Below are 19,022 nucleotides of genomic sequence, written 5' to 3' on the forward strand. Positions count from 1 at the left end.
CTCGGCTCACCACAACCTCCGCTTCCTGAGTTCAAGTGACTCTCCTGCCTCAGCCTCACAAGTAGCTGGGATTACAGGCATGTGCCACCATGCCCGGCTAATTCTGTATTTTTAGTAGAGACAGGGTTTCTCCACATTGGTCAGGCTGGTCTTGAACTCCCAACCTCAGGTGATCCACCTACCTCGTCTCCTAAAGTGCTCGGATTACAGGCATGAGCCACTGTGCCTGGCTCTTCTCTTCTATTATTCCATCACCCAGTTCATTATACAAGGGTTAGATAGGGTCCAGGGGTAATTCTCTCACGGGTTCTTACACTTCTCCTGAGATCTAGGAATGGAAGCCCTAAACTAGGCCAGCCCCAGGAAACTGGAACCAGCCAGCACCATCCCCACTCTCCCTAGCTATTTTGGAACTCTAGGCAGAAGATGGCGGCTCCTTCCTCAAAATACTAAAAACAGAACCACTATATGATCCAGCAAACCCACCGCTGAATACATAACCAAAAGAAAGGAAATCCATATTTAGAAGAGATACCCACACTCCCATGGTTATTGCATCCCACAATAGCCAAGATACGGAATCAAACTAAGTTTCCAACAGTGGATGAATGGATAAAGAAAATGTGGTACATACACACCATGGAATATTATTCAGCCACAAAAAGAATAAAATCCTGTCTTTTGTAACAACATGGATAGAACTGGAGTATACTGTGTTAAGGGAAATAAGCCATACATAGAAGATAAATATTGCAGGCCGGGCACGGTGGCTCACACCTGTAATCCCAGCACTTTGGGAGGCCGAGGCGGGTGGATCACAAGGTCAGGAGTTCAAGACCAGCCTGGCCAAAACGTTGAAACCCCATCTCTACTAAAAATACAAAAATTAGCTGGGCGCGGTGGCACGTGCCTATAATCCCAGCTACACAGGAGGCTGAGGCGGGAGAATCACTTGAACCTGGGAGGCGGAAGTTGCAGTGAGCCGAGATCGCGCCATTGCACTCCAGCCTGGGTGACAGAGTGAGACTCGGTCTTAAAAAAAAAAAAAAAGAATAAAATCCTGTCATTTGTAACAACATGGATAGAACTGGAGTATACTGTGTTAAGGGAAATAAGCCATACATAGAAGATAAATATTGCAGGCCGGGCACGGTGGCTCACACATGTAATCCAAGCACTTTGGGAGGCCGAGGCGGGTGGATCACAAGGTCAGGAGTTCAAGACCAGCCTGGCCAAAACGTTGAAACCCCATCTCTACTAAAAATACAAAAATTAGCTGGGCGCGGTGGCACGTGCCTATAATCCCAGCTATCAGGAGGCTGAGGCAGGAGAATCACTTGAACTCGGCAGGTGAAGGCTGCAGTGAGCCAAGATCAGGCCACTGTACTCCAGCCTGGGCAACAGAACGAGACTCCATCTTGAAAGAAAAAAAAAAGATTGAGGACTTTATTAAGTTACTGCTGTCAGGAAAAAGATTAAAAAAAAAAAAGAAGAAGATAAATATAGCATGTTCTCACTCACATGTGGGAGCTAAAAAACAACAACAACAATATGGAGGGCTGGGTGAGGTGGCTCATGCTTATAATCCCAGCGCTTTGAGAAGCTGAGGCAGGAGGATTACTTGAACCCAGAAGTTTGAGGCTGCAGTAAGCCATGACTCCATCACTGCACTCTAGCTGGGGCAATATAGCAAGACCATGTCTCAAAAAAAAAAAAAAATTAAAAATAAGATAAAAATTGAACTCATGAAGACAAAGAGTACGATAATGATTATCAGAGGCTGAGAAGGGTAGTGGGGAGGCAGGGGTAAAGAGAGGGGCTGGCTAATGGGTATAAAAATACAGTTAGATACAACGAATAAGATCTAGTGTTGGGTAGCACAAAAGGGCAACTATAGTTAATAATAATTTATTACACATTTCAAAATAAAAGAGTAGAATTGGAGTATTCCTAACACAATGATAAATGCTTGAGGTGATGAATATCCTAATTACCCTGAGTTGATGATTATATATTTTATGTATGTATCAAAATATCACATGTAGCCTAAAAATGTACAACTATTATGTATCCATAAATTTTTAAAAATGTTTTAAAGCATGGGGGATCCTAAGTTTGCTGCTTACTTCCAATCTGATGCATCACCAATCTGAGGCAGGCCCCAAGCTCTGGGAACAAGGTGTGAGATAAGTACCACTTCAGTGTTGGCAGGGTAACTTGCTTGAGGAATTGACTATTTGATTTTCTGTAGTGTCTGACATTTCTGTTTTTCACAAAAGAATGGACCATTCCTATCTTCCTCCACACTCTCAACCCCAAAAGGGTAACCAGGGCTTTTTGTTCTGCAGATCAGGCTTTCATCTCAGGAAAAAAAAAAGAAAGAAAGAAAAAAGAAAAAGAAAGAAACAATGAAAAGAAATTGAGCTGGGTGTGGTGGCTCAAGTCTATAATCTCAGGAGATTGAGGCAGGAGGAGCGCTTGAGCCCAGGAGTGAGCTATGATCGCACCACTGCACTCCAGCCTTGGCAAAAGAGTAAGATGCTATCTCTTAAAAAAGAAAGAATGAGGCCAGGTATGGTGGCTCACACCTGTAATCACAGCACTTTGGGAGGCCAAGGTGGGTGAATCACATGAGTTCAGGAGTTCGAGACCAGTCTGACCAAAATGGAGAAATCCCGTCTCTATTAAAAATACAAAACTGGGCTGGGCGCGGTGGCTCATGCCTGTAATCCAAGAGTTTTAGGAGGACAAGGCGAGTGGATTACGAGGTCAGGAGTTTGAGACCAGCCTGACCACCATGGTGAAACCCCGTCTCTATTAAAAGTACAAAAAATTAGCCTTGCACTTAGGCCCCATTCCAGTCCCTCCCTTACCAATTCAATGGGAGCCTGAGTCAAAGGTGGACTCAGACAAAGACATTCCCTGAAAAAAAAGAGGAAAGGAAGCTGGGCAGAAGTTGCCTGCAGGACTGGGGTTGCTCAGGATTGGGATGCCCCAAATCTTGCTTTGAAACACATCCCCAAGTCTGTACTGCTTGGCTCTGTACTTGGTATGGAGAGAAGACTGTATGGGATGAGCTTCCAGCTGGAGCTCTTTAGAGACTCATCGGTAACCCTGATGAGATACAGAATTCTGAAGGAAGAGCAAGTCTTAGTGAGGAAGGGGGTGAGTTCTGTTTACTCTGAAGTATCTGTAGAATACACCGAAATACAGATATCTAGGAATCTGTCAAAATAAAAATCTAAAGTTCTGGAGAGAGGTCTAAACTAGACACACAGATAGGAGTGTTATCATATATGTAGTAATTAAAACCAGGGGAACAGATGAGATCACCCAGGGAAAATGGAAACAGAGATAAGGGCTGAGTTCCAAGGACTAAACTCTGGAGTGGGCTAGGAAAGGTTTGGTGATATAATCTTACATATTTTTCTGGAGCTTTGGAGTTAGATTCTCAGCTGCTTTCATACTCATTATCTTAATTCTCATCTGAGAGGTTCTATAAAATACCTGGTAAAACCAGGTGTGACTGGGATAATGGCAATACTGCAAGAAATCCGATCCATCGGACAGGCAGGAGGTGGGACCCTGATACAGTGTCATGGAGGATAGTGATTCCCAGGAGTAGGCTTGAAGCCCCAGGTTAGCACGACACGGAATGACTCCTAAGAGGACTTGAAACTCTTGCCTAGGCTCTTGGTGAAAAGCATAGCTGGTCCGTGGTGCTGGGTTAGAAATGCTATTGCAGGACAGTGGCAGGCCTGACAAAAGCTCTGCAAGGGGCGCTGCAAGAAGCAGGTGCAGCCTGCCTGCCTCAGTGTGTCCCACAGGCAGCAGTCCACTAGACTGAGCTGAGGAAGGACTGCCAGCTGGGAAGACAGGCATCCTTTCCAGAGACAGAAATAAGGCAGCAAGAATACTTGCTACTTTCTGAGTGACTGGGGTTGGTGAGAGACATGAAGGCTGACCTGGCCCTACAAGGAAGCCTGTAATACAGACAGAGGGGTAGAATGCAGGGCAGAGATAAATACAGTCCCCACTTCCTTCAATTGGTCTCGCCCACTCTGAATGTACTTCTTCCCTTAGCATTTCAGAGTTTCCCTGTGTTATACATGTTATTGTGTACCTATTCACATGCTCCCTTGAGTTTCTCAGACTGTTCATCGGTGTGACTTCTCTAGGGTTTGCATATCCCCAAGCCACCTATATTATTATTTACTCAATATTTTTCTTTAAATCAACTAACTTTTCCAAAACTGAAATATATTTGTGTAAATTGGAAAATTTATAACATGTTAGTGTCATTTGTCACAAAGAGAATATAATCCTAAAAAAAAATTAATAAAACAGTGTCAGTAAATCTAAATAACTACTGTTACCAGAAGAAAACTCCAGGCCTGAGGTCTATTTTCTTGATTAAAAAGGAATATGTTAAAAAGGAATAAGTTTTGGAATATGTCAATGACATATTAACCCCAAATGAGACTTTCTTCTAGATGAATGCAGGCTTGAAAGCAAATGAAAAAGGGAATTACTTCTTCATAATGTGATATTTTATGCTTTCCATCTACCACCTAAAATCATCTTCTATTTAACTTGAAGTCATCTCACATACCACCAGCAGTACAAATCCTAAGCTTTTGGAGACAGAAGGGCTGAAAGCAGGCTGAGTTCCACAAGTAAACTGAAAAAACTAAACTGGCCAACTTCACCTCCTTTACAAGTTTGTGTAAATGCTCTACAACCTTGTGTAAAATTTCTCCTTTGTATCCCCTTTAGCAACTAGAGTAGAATGGCACACATAAATATGCTCAATAAATATTGGGAACTTAGAAAAAGTTGATCTGAATAGGACCCTGGGAGTCTGAGGGGAAGATGGATTTTCTGTAATACACTCCCTCATCTCCCACCTCCAACCAATAATAGGCTCAGCCTGAAGTCTAAGCAAGAAGTGGAAATGCCATACCCCAGCAGAGAACTGGTTCTAAGGACCGAACTATATGAATAATAGTTATTTCTCTCCTTTTGGACTTGGAGATCTGTATTTTGATAAATAATTATATTTACTCTTGTAACGGTCCTGCCCCATTTTCAAGTGATAGAACAACTCCAAAGTATCTTCCCCTCTTAAAGGTCATTTACAGTAAGTGATGTGCTTCAGATGTGTCTTACACTGAACTGAAAACAAACTATCAAGGAACACTCCTCACCGGCCATATCCAAAAGGCATTCTAGGTTTGTATCCATTCTAATATCTCTTCTTGATTTTGTACAGATAACATTAGCAATGGATACATAACGTTTTTCACTGCTGTTTACAAAATAAAATATCTGAGTCTCTCAAAGGCAGTTTAGGAAATTCAGGACCCTTCAAAGAGAAAGATGAAACCATCATCAGTAGACTCCCAGTCTTAGGACAGGCCAGCTTAAAGTGACTAGGCCTGTGGACAGAGATGAAACTGACAAACCTTACATACTTGGCCCTAGTCTCGAGCAGGGGATTGACTTTTTTTTCTGAGAAGAACTTTAGAGGCCAAGGAAAAGACAGGTTGAAAAGAAATTCTCTCTGAACAGGTATATAGCTAAGGCAAAGATTTCAGAATTCTGGCCCATGAATCTTTTTCCCCAGCCTAGTTTAGTGCTATGACCAAATACTACAAAGAACCAACTTAAGACTACCACCAGAATTATTTATTTATGACTCATTTCCCCCTCTGTGTATCATTGATGGCAATATCTAAGTGACCGATTGGTTCTCCTTTGTGCCTCATCCGTCAATCAGTGGATTCTCAAAGACTGCTAATTATGTCAGTTTTCAATCCAAGTTAAACATAATCCTACTGCTGTCAAAGCTACCCCAAATTCCAAAGTCATATATAAGTGATTTGAGAATTGTCTACTGTCTAGAGAATTCTTGCCAAGTTCCCAATAGAAAAATGAGAGCTGGCCTCATTATTAAATCATGTCATGATCAGTGGCCCATTTTCTTTCCAGCTTTGGTGATGACATCCTTGTAACAGCACAGCAGAGTTAAACTGTCAGATTCCTGAAGCAATTCCCCTTTGGACTTACCTGTAGATATTACTGAGTTGGAAGGATCGGTGAACTCAGGATCCCGGCTTTGGTTCAGTGACTTTGGCAGCCTGACAAAAGCTATTCCCTGCCTTCACATTGCTTTTTATGCAACTCTGGGCTGTTGATGACCTCCAGCTGTGGGGCCATCCCTCTGATCACTCTGTCTGGCCTCCCAGATCTTCAGTGCTTTCATGGCTAAGGGGCCTCTATATTTTCCTGCTCCATGGACTTCTCTACCTCAAGGATTCCTACCTCCCAGGGTGCTGCCAACTCAGCAAGGGTTTCCTTGGTATGAGTTCTTTTGCTTATGGCAACTGAGCTATCACATTTCTCATCAGGAAGCAGCCTGAAATTAAGGTGCAAAAATTAAACTGTCGAGACTAAAGGCGTTTGATGCAACTGAATTTCAAGCAGAGTCTGAAGTTCCCTGGAGTAGAGCTTGCTGTGTGGGGGCCTAATGGCCATGGCTTTGAAGCAGTCTGATAATCTTAAATGTCTCTTAACCATGTTAAAGCCCTTGCAGAGCCAGAATCCAACAGATTTTCTGAACTAGAACTCTGCTACTATTCTCCAAGCCTGAATTATGGCTTTGCCACTTACTAGCTGTGACCTCAGACAAATTATTTAACCTCTTTGGTCTCACTTTCCTAAGATGTAAAATGCAGGCAATGAGACTTATTCTACAGTGCTAATGTGAGCTTTAAACATGCTATGATATACATAGTACATGGTAGATGCTCAATTCATTTCGGTTCCCTTAACTCTATCCTCTACATTTTAGAGGAAATCTATTTACCTGCCTTACCTCTTGCTTAGTAGACAGGATGAGGCTTGGGTTGAAGACTATATTACTCAGGGGCAAGTCTAGAAAGGATGTGGGGTGGATACTCTAGATAGTCACAGGGATTGGTGTTTCTCTTCCTCAAATCCTAGGTTGTTGTAATAAGACTAAGTGATTCTCTGATTCAAGAATGCTTGCAATGTTCATTTCTGGGACAAGCCTCTCAGTAGGAATGATCAAAACTCCTTATTAACATAGCACAGCCCAGATCCTTGGAGATGGCTATATATATATGGCTTAGCTTATTCCACCCCATACTGTAAGATTAAAATCATTGCCATCTCCAAGGTTCTGGGCTGTGCTATGTTAATAAGGAGTTTTGATCATTCCTACTGAGAGGCTTGTCCCAGAAATGAACATTGCAAGCATTCTTGAATCAGAGAATCACTTAGTCTTATTACAACAACCTAGGATTTGAGGAAGAGAAACACCAATCCCTGTGACTATCTAGAGTATATATATATACGGCTTTTATATATGGTTCTTAAGAGCATAAGTAGTTGTCACAAGAACATGACATTTCCAGATCTGTATTCTGGATAATAATTTACATGACTATCAACTTTCGAAGCAGGAATCCTCTCTTATTCATGTTTATTCTCTTAAATACCTATTGCTTTGTGTATTTAAGTTGCTCATTACATCAAATGGAATTGATTCAGTATCGAAGGACATGAAACTGAAGGAAAAAATGGAACTTAAAATTGTTGATAAGCAAGATCTAGACTGACCAAAAGAACTCAGAAGAAACCAAAGCTGAGCAGTATCTTTTCTATATACCAAACTTTGTTTATATAACTTTTATCTATGGACTTTCATTACCTATTAGAAAGTTATCGTTGCATCGGAAGACTAGCTTAGGAATGTGTTGTTGGTAGGATAACTGGCTAGAACAGGGGCTGGAATAGATAGTCTTATTCATAAAGCCATGTCTAGTTACCAGAAAATGAGACTCTTCCTCCCTGATTTTCCATGGAGTGGGTTAAGATAACAGTGTGCCACCAGCCATTGTTTTCTTTTTCTCTTCATTTTTTAAATAGAGATGATGTCTCACTACGTTGCCCAGACTGGCCTTTGAACTTCTGGCCTCAAATAATCCTCTTCCTGCCTCTGTCCCCCAACCATGCCGGGCTCTATCCACCATTGCATATTGCCACAGGGCTGACAGTTTGGCAGAAACCTCCTCTGCCTGGGAAGAGCACTATCCCTTAGGATTATTTATTTATTTATTTATTTATTTTTGAGATGGAGTTTTGCTCTTGTTGTCCAGGCTGGAGTACAATGGCTTGACCTTGGCTCACTGCAACCTCCTCCTCCCAGATTCAAGTGATTCTCCTGCCTCAGCCTCCCGAGTAGCTGCGATTACAGGCGTCCGCCATCATGCCCTGCTGATTTTGTATTTTTAGTAGACACCGGGTTTCTCCATGTTGGTCAGGCTGGTCTCGAACTCCTGACCTCGGGTGATCCTCCCAACTCAGCTTCCCAAAGTGCTGAGATTACAGGCGTGAGCCACCATGCCTGGCCTAGGAGAATTTAGGTTTTAAGTCAATTGTTACTTCTGCAGTGTTTTATCCTTGGGGCTTATGAAATATTGGCTGCTGTAGTTCATTAGTTAAAATTCTCCTTTCCCTATTCCCTTAAGGCTTGGTTTTGCTACTTTCAGGCTTATTTGTATGATTTTTTTCTCTCCCTGAGCTGAAATGTAAGTGTTCCAAACTGGGGGAGAGACAAGTAGAGAAAGTGATGTACTCTTAGAAAGGACTGGGGTGTTTATAAACTGTTTTTGTTTGTTTGTTTGTTTGTTTGTTTTGTTTTTTGAGACAGAGTTTCGCTCTTGTCGCCCAGGCTGGAGTACAATGGTGCGATCTTGGCTCACTGCAACCTCAGTCTCCCAGGTTCAAGCGATTCTCATACCTCAGCCTCTCACTTAGCTGGGATTGCAGGTGCCTGCCACCACATCTGGCTAATTTTTGTATTTTTAGTAGAAATGGGGTTTCGCCATATTGGCCAGGCTGTTCTTGAACTCCTGACCTCAGGTGATCTACCCGCCTCAGCCTCCCAAAGTGCTGGGATTACAGGGGTGAGCCACTGCACCTGGCCCAGGGTGTTTACTACCAATGAGGCTATTTTCTCCATTAGATTTTAACTTCTGAGTGCAGAGCTATGTCTTATTCACCTGTGTATCCCCACTGCCTAGGGAGGTCCACGGTGGCTGTTCAATAAATGCTTACTGATTGATAAATAAGTCAAATATAACCAACATTGCAAAGTGTTACAGGTATAAAATTGGTGGTACAGGTAATAGCACTAGAGAAACTCAGAAGAAGAAATCATTGTGGGCCAGGATGGTCAGAGAAGGTTCTACAGAAGAGGTAGAAATGTTTCATGGAAGAATCTGACTCTCTGGACAGAGATGGGATGGAATATGGACAGTGCAGACTTCCAAATCACTTAAACTCTAAGAGCCTCAGTTTCTCATTGATGCAAAAAGTGTTTTTAAAATGGAGACAGTAAACCTACATCATAAGCAAAGAGTAAATGAGATAGTTATATAAAGTAATTAGCACAGAATGTGATACACACAAAAGAACTGTTTTCCTCTGCACTTTTGTCTTTCTTTTACTGACCTGTATAGCCATCCCATTGGATTTGAAAGTTTTCCTTAGTGTTCTAGAGCTTCTGGTGTCATTTTCTTCATCGCTCCAGGAGCTTTCCACATATCAGAGGAGATACTCCTGAAGCCAGGGAGGCTTTGTTCGCTCTCTATGGATAAATGAGATATATAAACATACTAAATACTTTTTATTGTCTATCCTTGAGCACATATAACCACATTGGGCATGGGGACTTTCGCTAGGCAAAACATTTCCAATTTTATCTCCATTTCCACCTCATAGAATTTTATTATTAGAAGAGTTCTGGTAGGGCTCAGTGACTCATGCCTATAATGTCAGCACTTTGGGAGGCCAAGATGGGAGAATTACTTGAGGCCATGACTTTGAGACCAGCCTGGGCAACATAGTAAGACCTGACTCTACAATTAATAAATAAATTATCCAGGCATAGTGACATATGCTTGCGGTCCCAGCTACTTTGGAAGCTGAGGTGGGGAGGATTACTTGAGCCCAGGAGGTCAAAGCTGCAGTGAGCCATGATCATGCCACTACATTCCAGCCTCGGTGACAGGGAGAGGCTCTGTTAAAAAAAAAAAAAAAAAAAGAGTTATTGGAGATAATATAGTATATAACACTCATTTTACACCAAAAACAAATTTAGCCTAAAGCAATTAAGTGATTAGTTATTGGCAGAACTGTGAAGTATATTTGGATGTCTTTTGATGTCTTACCCAGTGCTCTTTCCATTTTAGCAGGCTATTTTATACTTCTATATGTTGGACAGTCCCATTCATTTTTCACATTTCCATTAACATTGGCAACCCAGTTTTTCGGTGAAATTCAGAGACATCCTATATGGAACATTTGGCTTGTTTATAAAAGGACTAGGAAGATCAAGTGATTAATACACGTTGAGAATCACTAATCTGAAAATCTGAAATGTTCCAAAAGCTGATGCTTTCTGAGTGCTGACATGAGGCTCAAAGGAAAAGCTCATTGGAGCATTTTGGATTTTGGACTTGGGATGTTCAATTAGTTCACTGAATTTACCATTTATCTAAGGAGTCCTGGTTCTATGAATAATTTTTTAGGCTGGGCACAGTGGCTCATGCCTGTGATCCCAGCACTTTGGGAGGCCAAGGTGGGCAAATCACTTGAGGTCAGGAATTTAAGACTAGCCTGGCCAACATGGTGAAACCCCATCTCTACAAAAATAGAAAAATTAGCTGGGGATGGTGGTGCATGCCTGTAATCCCAGCTACTCAGGAGGCTGAGGCATGAAAATTGCTCAAACCTGGGAGACAGGTTGCAGTGAGCTGAGATCATGCCACTGCACTCCAGCCTGGGCGATAGAGCAAGACTCCATCTCGAAAAATAATAATAATTTAAAAAACTGAACATATAGTAAAATGGAATTTTACAGTATACAGTTAATTTTAATACATGTTTAGATTCACATCACCACCACCACAAATAGGATATAGAACAGTTCCATCCCCACAAAAAGTTTTTTTTTTTTTTAGTTTTATCTTTTTGAGGATGTCATAAAAATGGAATAATACATTCTGTGAACTATGAAATCATCAAGCAATAGAGGTACCTTTTCTGGTAGTTTTTTAAACTATACACAACACACACACACACACACACACACACACACTCACACACTCTTCAATCTTCTGAAATGACTGAAAGCAATGACACCCTGATATCAGGGTATGTATGTGCATATATATCTCTGTGTAGTAAAACACATCTACATACACAGCTATATTTATTTTCTGTATCTATCCATTTACATATATGTTAAAAACATGACATCATACCGATACCTCCAGTTCCAATCCAACCCCACAGAACTCATTCTGGCCTAACCCTTTTCTTTATTTATAGCTTTTTTTTTTTTTTTTTTTGAGAAGGAGTCTTGCACTGTCGTCCAGGCTGGAATGCAATGGCTCACTGCAACCTCCACCTCCTGGGTTCAAGTGATTCTCCTGCCTCAGCCTCCTGATTAGCTGGGATTACAGGCGGCTGCCACCACGCCCAGCTAATTTTTTGTATTTTTAGTAGAGATGGGGTTTCACTATGTTGGTCAGGCTGGTCTAGAACTTCTGACCTCATGATCCACCCACCTTGGCCTCCCAAAGTGCTGGGATTATAGGGGTGAGTCACCGCGTCCAGCCTTATTTATAACTTCTTTCTCCTACATGATAAACCTGATTCTCATTATTGAATATATTTAGTTATTTGTTCAATCTTAGTATATGCATAAAAGTAATTTAAGAATGCTAGCCTGTACCAATGTAAGGAATAAATTTGCTAATTAGAGTACAGTATTTGTGTACAATTTTTTATCTTTAACCTTCTAGTGTATAGTCAAAATACTGTTTTCCAAAGTTTCTTCTGTTACTTCTTTTCCATCCACGTCAGTGTTATAATATTATTCATTTGTAATAAAGTTAGGTTCATTTCTTCCCTTTTTATTTCATGTTGAATTCACCTCACAACCTCACTGATTTTTTAAAAAATTCTTTATTTTTGTGTATGTCAAATAATACCAAGGTATTATTTGGTATACTTATTCTCTTTTTTTTTTGAGACTGAGTCTCCCTCTGTTGCCCATGCTGGAGTGCAGTGGCACAATCTCGGCTCACTGCAACCTCCACCTTCTGGGTTCAAGTGATCCTCCTGCCTTAGCCTCCCAAGTAGCTGGGATTACAGGCGTGTGCCACCACACCCAGCTAATTTTTTAGTAGAGAGGGGTTTTCACCATGTTGGCCAGGCTGGTCTCGAACTCATGGCCTCCAGTGATCCACCTACCTCAGTCTCTCAAAGTGTTGGGATTACAGGCGTAAGCCACTGTGCCCAGCCTAATTATTCTCTTATTCTAAGAGTCAAACAACAAAGTATAATCTGGGAAGAATCATTCCCCTCCTCCATCTCTGCTACCCTATTCCATCCTCCATTCTTTCCATCTACCCACTGTAGGTAAAGAATTTTATTAATATCTGGTTTATACTTCCTGCCTTCCTTTTGCACAAATAAGCAGGTATATGTATATTTTATTACATGTTTCAGCCTCCCAAGTAGCTGGGATTACAGGCACACGCCACCATGCCCAGATAATTTTTGTATTTTTAATAGAGACTTTATTATATAAAATGATAATACTATATTAGTTTCCTAGAGCTGCCATAGCAAAATACTACAAACTGAGTTGGTTAAATAACATAAATTTATTGTCTCACATTCTGGCAGCTGGAAGTTCAAGATTAAGTTGTTGACAGGTTTGGTTTCTTCTGAGGCCTCTCTTTGGCTTAGAGATGATTGCCTTCTCACTGTGTCTTCACACAGCCCTTCCTCTGTGCACATGCTCTTGATATCTCTCTGTGTGTTCAAATTTCCTCTTCTTTGGCTAGAAATACAGAGTAAGAAAAAGGTTAAAAACAAAACAAACAACAAAACAAAAACAAATTTTTTCTTCTTATAAGAACACCAGTCAGATTGAATTAGGACCCATCCTAATGGCCTCATTTTAATTTAATCACCTCGGTAAGCCCTGTAACACCAAGTAGAGTCACATTCTGAGGTACTGGGTATTAGGACTTCAATATATTTATATTTATATATATATATGTGTGTGTGTGTGTGTGTGTGTATATATATATTTTTTTAAATACGGGGTTTCACCATGTTGGTCAGGCTGGTCTTGAACTCCCAACCTCAGGTGATCCGCCTGCCTTGGCCTCCAAAGTGCTTGGATTACAGGCATGAGCCACCACGCCTGGCCTAGGACTTCAATATATACATTTTGTCAGGAGGGACAAAATTTGGGTTATGACACATACTATAGACACTCTTTTGCACTTTGCTTTTTTCACTCATGGAAATCACTCCATATCAGTTAACAGTTAACTCTTGTTCCCCAGGCTGGAGTGCAATGGCACAATCTCGGTTCACTGAAACCTCCACCTCCCAGGTTCAAGTGATTCTCCTGCCTCAGCCTCCTGAGTAGCTGGGATTACAGTTACCTGCCACCATACCTGGCTAATTTTTGTATTTTTGGTAAAGACGGGGTTTCATTATGTTGGCCAGGCTGGTCTCGAACTCCTGACCTCAGGTGATCTGCCCGCTTTGGCCTCCCAAAGTGCTGGGATTACGGGTGTGAGCCACTACACCTGACCTTATTTTTGTATTTTTATTAGAGACAGGTTTCAGCATGTTGGCCAGGCTGGTCTGAAACTCCTGACCTCCAATGATCCACCGGCCTCAGCCTTCGAAAGTGCTGGGATTACAGGTATGAGCCACCATGCCCAGCTACAATACTTCATTTGTTTTAATGGCTAAATAATATTCCATTGTATGAATGCACCACATTTTACTTATCCATTCATCACTGATGGACATTTAGGTTGTTCCCATTTTAACTATTACACATAATATGGCTGTGAATATGGATATATACTTAGGAGTGGAATTACTGAGTCATCAGGTATTTCTATGTTTAATCTTTCTTAGGAATTGCCACAGTAGCTGCACACTTTTACATTTTCACCAGCAATGTATACATATTCCACTTTATCCACATCCTTGTCAACACTTGTTAGTATCCTTTATTATTATTATTTTATAGCCATCCTAGTGGATGTGAAGTTGTATTTCATTGTGGTTTGGATTTGCACTTCCCTAAAGACCAATGATGTTGAGCATCTTTTCATGAGCTTATTGCTCATTTGTATTCCTTATTGGGAGAAATGTCTATTTGAATCCTCTGTCCAATCCAAAAAATTGAAACATTTGCCTCTTTATTGTTGAGTTGTAGGAGTTCTTTATGTATTCTGGATACTAAACTTTTATCAGATATATGATTTATAAATATTATCTCCCATTCTGTGGACTGTCTTTTCACTTTCTGATAATATCATTTGAAGCATAAAAAGTTTTAAATTTTGATGAAGTCCAGTTTACCTGTTTTTCTTTGATAGCTTCTGCTTTTGGAGTCATATATAAGAAACCAGTGTCTAATGTAAGATCATGCAGATTTTCATTTGTTTTCTTCCATGAGTTTTACAGTTTTTTTTTTTTTTTTTGAGATGGAGTTTCGCTCTTGTTACCCAGGCTGGAGTGCAATGGTACGATCTCGGCTCACCGCAACCTCCATCTCCTGGGTTCAGGCAATTCTCCTGCCTCAGCCTCCTGAGTAGCTGGGATTACAGGCACGCGCCACCCAGCTAATTTATTGTATTTTTAGTAGAGACGGGGTTTCACCATGTTGACCAGGATGGTCTCGATCCTTGACCTCGTGATCCACCCGCCTCGGCCTCCCAAAGTGCTGGGATTACAGGCTTGAGCCACCACGCCCGGCCGAGTTTTATAGTTTTAACTTTAACATTTAGGTCTTTGATCCAATTTGAGTCAATTTTTGTTTATGGTGTGAGGTAGGGGTCCAATTTCATTCTTTTGCATGTGGATGCCCAGTTGCCCAGTACCATTTGCTGAAGAGACTATTCTTTCCCCATTCAATAGTCCTAGTGCTCTTGCCAAAAATCAATTGACCATGGATCTATGGCTTATTGCTAGACTTTCAATCTTTAAAAAAAATTTTTTTTTTGAGACAGAGTCTCACTCTGTTGTCCAGGCTGGAGTACAATGGTGTCATCATAGCTCACTGCAACCTGGAACCCCTGGGCTAATGCAATCTTCTCTCCTTGGCCTCCCAAAGTGCTGGGATTACAGGTATGAGCCACCATGCCCAGCCTCAAATATTTCTTTACCACTTTATGTATAATTTAAGAACCTTACAACAGAATATTCCATTCCCTCCTCCTGCTTTTTGTATTTTTGTCATATCTTTTACTTTATATAAGTTACAAATCCCACAGTACATTTTCCCCCTAGTCAATTATTTTTAAAGAAATTAAGCTAGGAGAGAAAATGTTTATATTTATAAACATGTTTACCATTTCTGATGCTGTTAATTCATATTATAGTTCCAAGTTCTCATCTAGTATCATCTGGTTATCATTTTCATTCCACTTGAATAACTTCCTCTAATATTTCTTTTTTCCTTTTTTGATTCAAGGTTTTGCTCTGTCACCAAGCTGGAGTGCAATGGTGTGATCTTGGCTCACTGCAACCTCTATCTCCCAGGTTCAAGCTATCTTCCCACCTCAGCCTCTTGAGTAGCTAGGACTACAGGCCTGTATCACCATGCCTGGTGAATTTTTTGTAGAGATGAGGTCTCACTATATTACCCAGGCTGGTCTCAAACTCCTGGACTCAAGCAACCCTTCTGCCTTAGCCTCCCAAAGTGCTTGGATTACAGGCATGAGCCACCGTGCCCAGCCTCCTTTAATATTTCTTCTACTGCAAGTCTATTGGCAACAAAATATCTCAGCTTTTGTCTGCAAGTGTCTTTATTTCACCTTAATTTTGAAGTTTTTTTTTAGTATTTGAGACAGGTCTTCCTCTGTCACCCATGCTAGAGTGCAGTGGCACAAACGTGGCTCACCGAAGCCTTAACAACCTACTGGGCTCAAGTGATCCTCCCAACTTGGCCTCCAGAATAGCTGGGACTACAGGTGCGCATCACCACATTTTTTTGTTTTGTTTTGTTTTGTAGAGATGTAGAGATGGAGGTCTTGCTATGTTGCTCAGGCTGGTTTTGAACTCTTGGCCTCAAGCCATCTTCCCATCTTGGCTCTCGAAGTGCTGGGATTATCAGCGTGAGCCACCATACCCAGCCTTGAAGAATATTTTCATTCTACATAGAATTCTTGGTTTACTTTTTTCTTCCTGCACTTAAAATGTCATTCAATTATTTTATGGCTTATATTGTTTATGATGAGAAATCTGTAGTAATTCTTGTAATCATTTTCCTGTATATATGTCTCAAGATTTTCTTATTTTTGCTTTTCAGAAATTTGATTATCACAGTTTGAATTACTTTAGCTAGATAATAAGTGTAGAAATTGGGTAGACTGATTCCTTTATTCTTTCTTCTAAATTGTTTTAGCTATTCTAGTTTCCTTTGCCTTTCTATTCTATGTAAATTTTAGAATAAGCTTGTCAATCTCTAAAAAAAAAAAAACCAACCCTCAGGATAGTTTGATAGGAATTGAAGTAAACTGCACATTCATTTGAGGAGAACTGACATCTTTTAAATTTTTTCATTTTTCTAATTTTTTTTTTTTTTTAAGAGATGGGATTTCTCCATGTTGGCCAGGCTGGTCTCGAACTACTGACCTCAGGTGATCTGCCCACCTTGGCCTCCCAAAGTGCTGGGATTACAGGTGTGAGCCACTGTGTCCAGCCTCTATTTTTTTTTTTTTTAATAGAGAAAAGATCTCGCTACATTGCCCAGGCTGTTCTTGAACTCCTGGCCTCAGGTGATCCTCCCGCCTCAGCCTCCCAAACTGTTGGGATTACAGGCATAAGCCACCATGCCTGGTCCAATTGTTGGTATCTTTACTATGCTCAACCTCATAATCCAAGAACACATTATGTCTCTCCATTTATTTTGATCTTTGATTTCTTTCATCAGTGTTTATAGTTTTTAGCACAGAAGTCCTGGACATGGTTTGCTAGATTTACATCTAAGGAATTCCTTATTTTTTTATTTTAGGGATTTATAAATGGCATTGTAATAATATTTTTAATGTTGGTGTCCATGTGTTCCATGCCTATACATAGAAATGTGACTGATTTTTGTATGTCTTGTATCCTGCAACCTTGCTAAACTTAATAGTTTTATGATTTTTGGCCAGGTGCAGGAGCTCATTGCTATAATCCCAGCACTTTGGGAGGCCAAGGTGGGAGGGCTGCTTGAAACTGGGGGTTTGATAATCAGCCTGGGCAACAAAGCAAGCAAGATCCCATCTGTTACAAAAAATAAAAAACTTAGCCAGGTATAGTGGCATTCACCTGCAGTCCCACTGTTTGGAAGGCTGAGGCAAGGGGATTGCTTGAATCCAGAAGCTGGAGGCTGCAGTGAGCTGTGATTGTGCCACTGCATTCCAGCCCAGGCAACAGAGTGAGAACCTGTCTCTATAAATGAATGAATGAATGAATGAATGAATTTTTGTGGAATCCTTGGGATTTTATATGTGGACAATCATGGCAACCGCAAATAGAAACAGTTTTATTTCTTCCTTTCTAAGCTTTATACCTTTATTTCCTTTTCTTATCTTACTATACTGGCTAGAACTTCTAGTACAATGTTGAGTAAAAATGGTGAGAGAGACATTCTTGCCTTGTTCCTTATCTTGGGGAAAAGCTTTTAGTGGCTACTCTAGGTATTTTATTATGTATCCACAACTTACCACAGTCTACTGATGTTATCATTCTGTCAGTTCTAGTGAAGTGTGGAAACTATACCTCCCTTTACAGCCATTCACCATCATCCGTTTATGGTAATTGGGATATATAAGCAAAAAGAAAACCCAAGGAATTTATCAGTGTTCTTCCTCAGGTCCTGAGGTCCCTAATGAATCTGTTTTTTCTCTCAATCTTTAAGAGCCTTCTTGTAACCGTTTTACGTGTACAATCCAGTGTTTTTTGATTTACTTAGTGGGAGAAATAGAAAAAGGTGTTTATCTACTGCATCTTCCTGGAATTGGATGTCCTCAAATATTGTGTTTTTCAATTATTGAATTTAAATCTCTTTCATTATATTCATGTCTTCCTTTAAGTCCTTGAACATATTTATAAAAGCTTGTTTAAAGCCCTTGTCTATTCATTCTATCATCTTGGAAATCATGGACCTATTTCTAAGTTTTTCTCCTAGTTATGGGTTACATTTTCCTGCTTTGTTTCCTATCTAGTAACTTTTTATTGTATGTTGGGCATTATGGATGCCATGTTGTTGAGTGTCTGGATTTTGCTGTCTTCCTTAATAAAGAGTTCAGTTTTGTTTAAGCAAGTCATTATTTTTTTAATCAGGTAATTTACTTGGGGATCAATTTAATCCCTTTGAGTCATGTTTTTACATTTTGATAGAGAGACTCTAGAACAATCTTCATACTAGTACAATTTATAAGGCAAGATCTTTCTAGGGTCTCTACTGAATGCTCAGGGTGTTTAACAATGTCCTTTCACTCTGGATTGTGGGAAATGAAGCATCTCCCTGCACAACGTAATCTCTGATAGTTGTTTGTTTCTTAGTAGCTGCTCTTTGCTTGGTCTCATGAAATCTTATCAATGCATGTGCAGCTTAGTAGTTGGTCAAAGAATTAAGGGGAACACTATGCATATTTCTGTTGTACCTTCTCTGAATGGACCCCTTTTCTATCATACCCTACCCCACAAACCCCCATAACTTTGAGTTCCAATCTCTGTGTCCTCACCTTGGTGAGATTGCTAAATTCCATTTGGCCCCTATCTCTGTTCTGTAACTGGAAATTACCTCTAGGGAGAAGAAAAGAGCAATCATAATGTTCACCTTATTTGTTTTACTTCTCTCAGGGATAATAGTCTTGTGCTGTCTGTGTACATCA

The 19,022-nt window shown here is 40.5% G+C and overlaps 1 protein-coding gene and 1 long non-coding RNA gene across 3 annotated transcripts in view; both read right to left on the reverse strand.

Moving 5' to 3' along the window:
- LOC108292925 (agouti signaling protein) overlaps positions 1-9,666 on the reverse strand; it is a 108,385-nt gene extending 98,719 nt beyond the window's left edge. Inside the window, exon 1 of one of the 2 annotated variants that reach the window (XR_005197592.1) lies at positions 9,541-9,635. Coding sequence is in view for 1 of the 2 variants with exons in the window: in XM_017514078.2 (XP_017369567.1) it covers positions 9,541-9,557 (17 nt within the window). In the remaining variant the exon portion in view is untranslated. Of the gene's footprint in view, positions 1-9,540 lie in introns of both variants that reach the window. The other variant, XM_017514078.2, reaches the window with a different exon arrangement.
- Positions 9,667-12,808: 3,142 nt separating this feature from the next.
- Positions 12,809-19,022, reverse strand: part of LOC119466682 — an 86,769-nt gene continuing 80,555 nt past the window's right edge. The window contains exon 3 of the long non-coding RNA XR_005197602.1: positions 12,809-12,943. This is a non-coding gene — a long non-coding RNA (uncharacterized LOC119466682). The remainder of the gene's footprint in view (positions 12,944-19,022) is intronic.

The sequence above is a fragment of the Cebus imitator genome, unplaced genomic scaffold, assembly GCF_001604975.1.
Source record: "Cebus imitator isolate Cc_AM_T3 unplaced genomic scaffold, Cebus_imitator-1.0 Scaffold18, whole genome shotgun sequence".
Lineage (NCBI taxonomy): Eukaryota > Metazoa > Chordata > Mammalia > Primates > Cebidae > Cebus > Cebus imitator.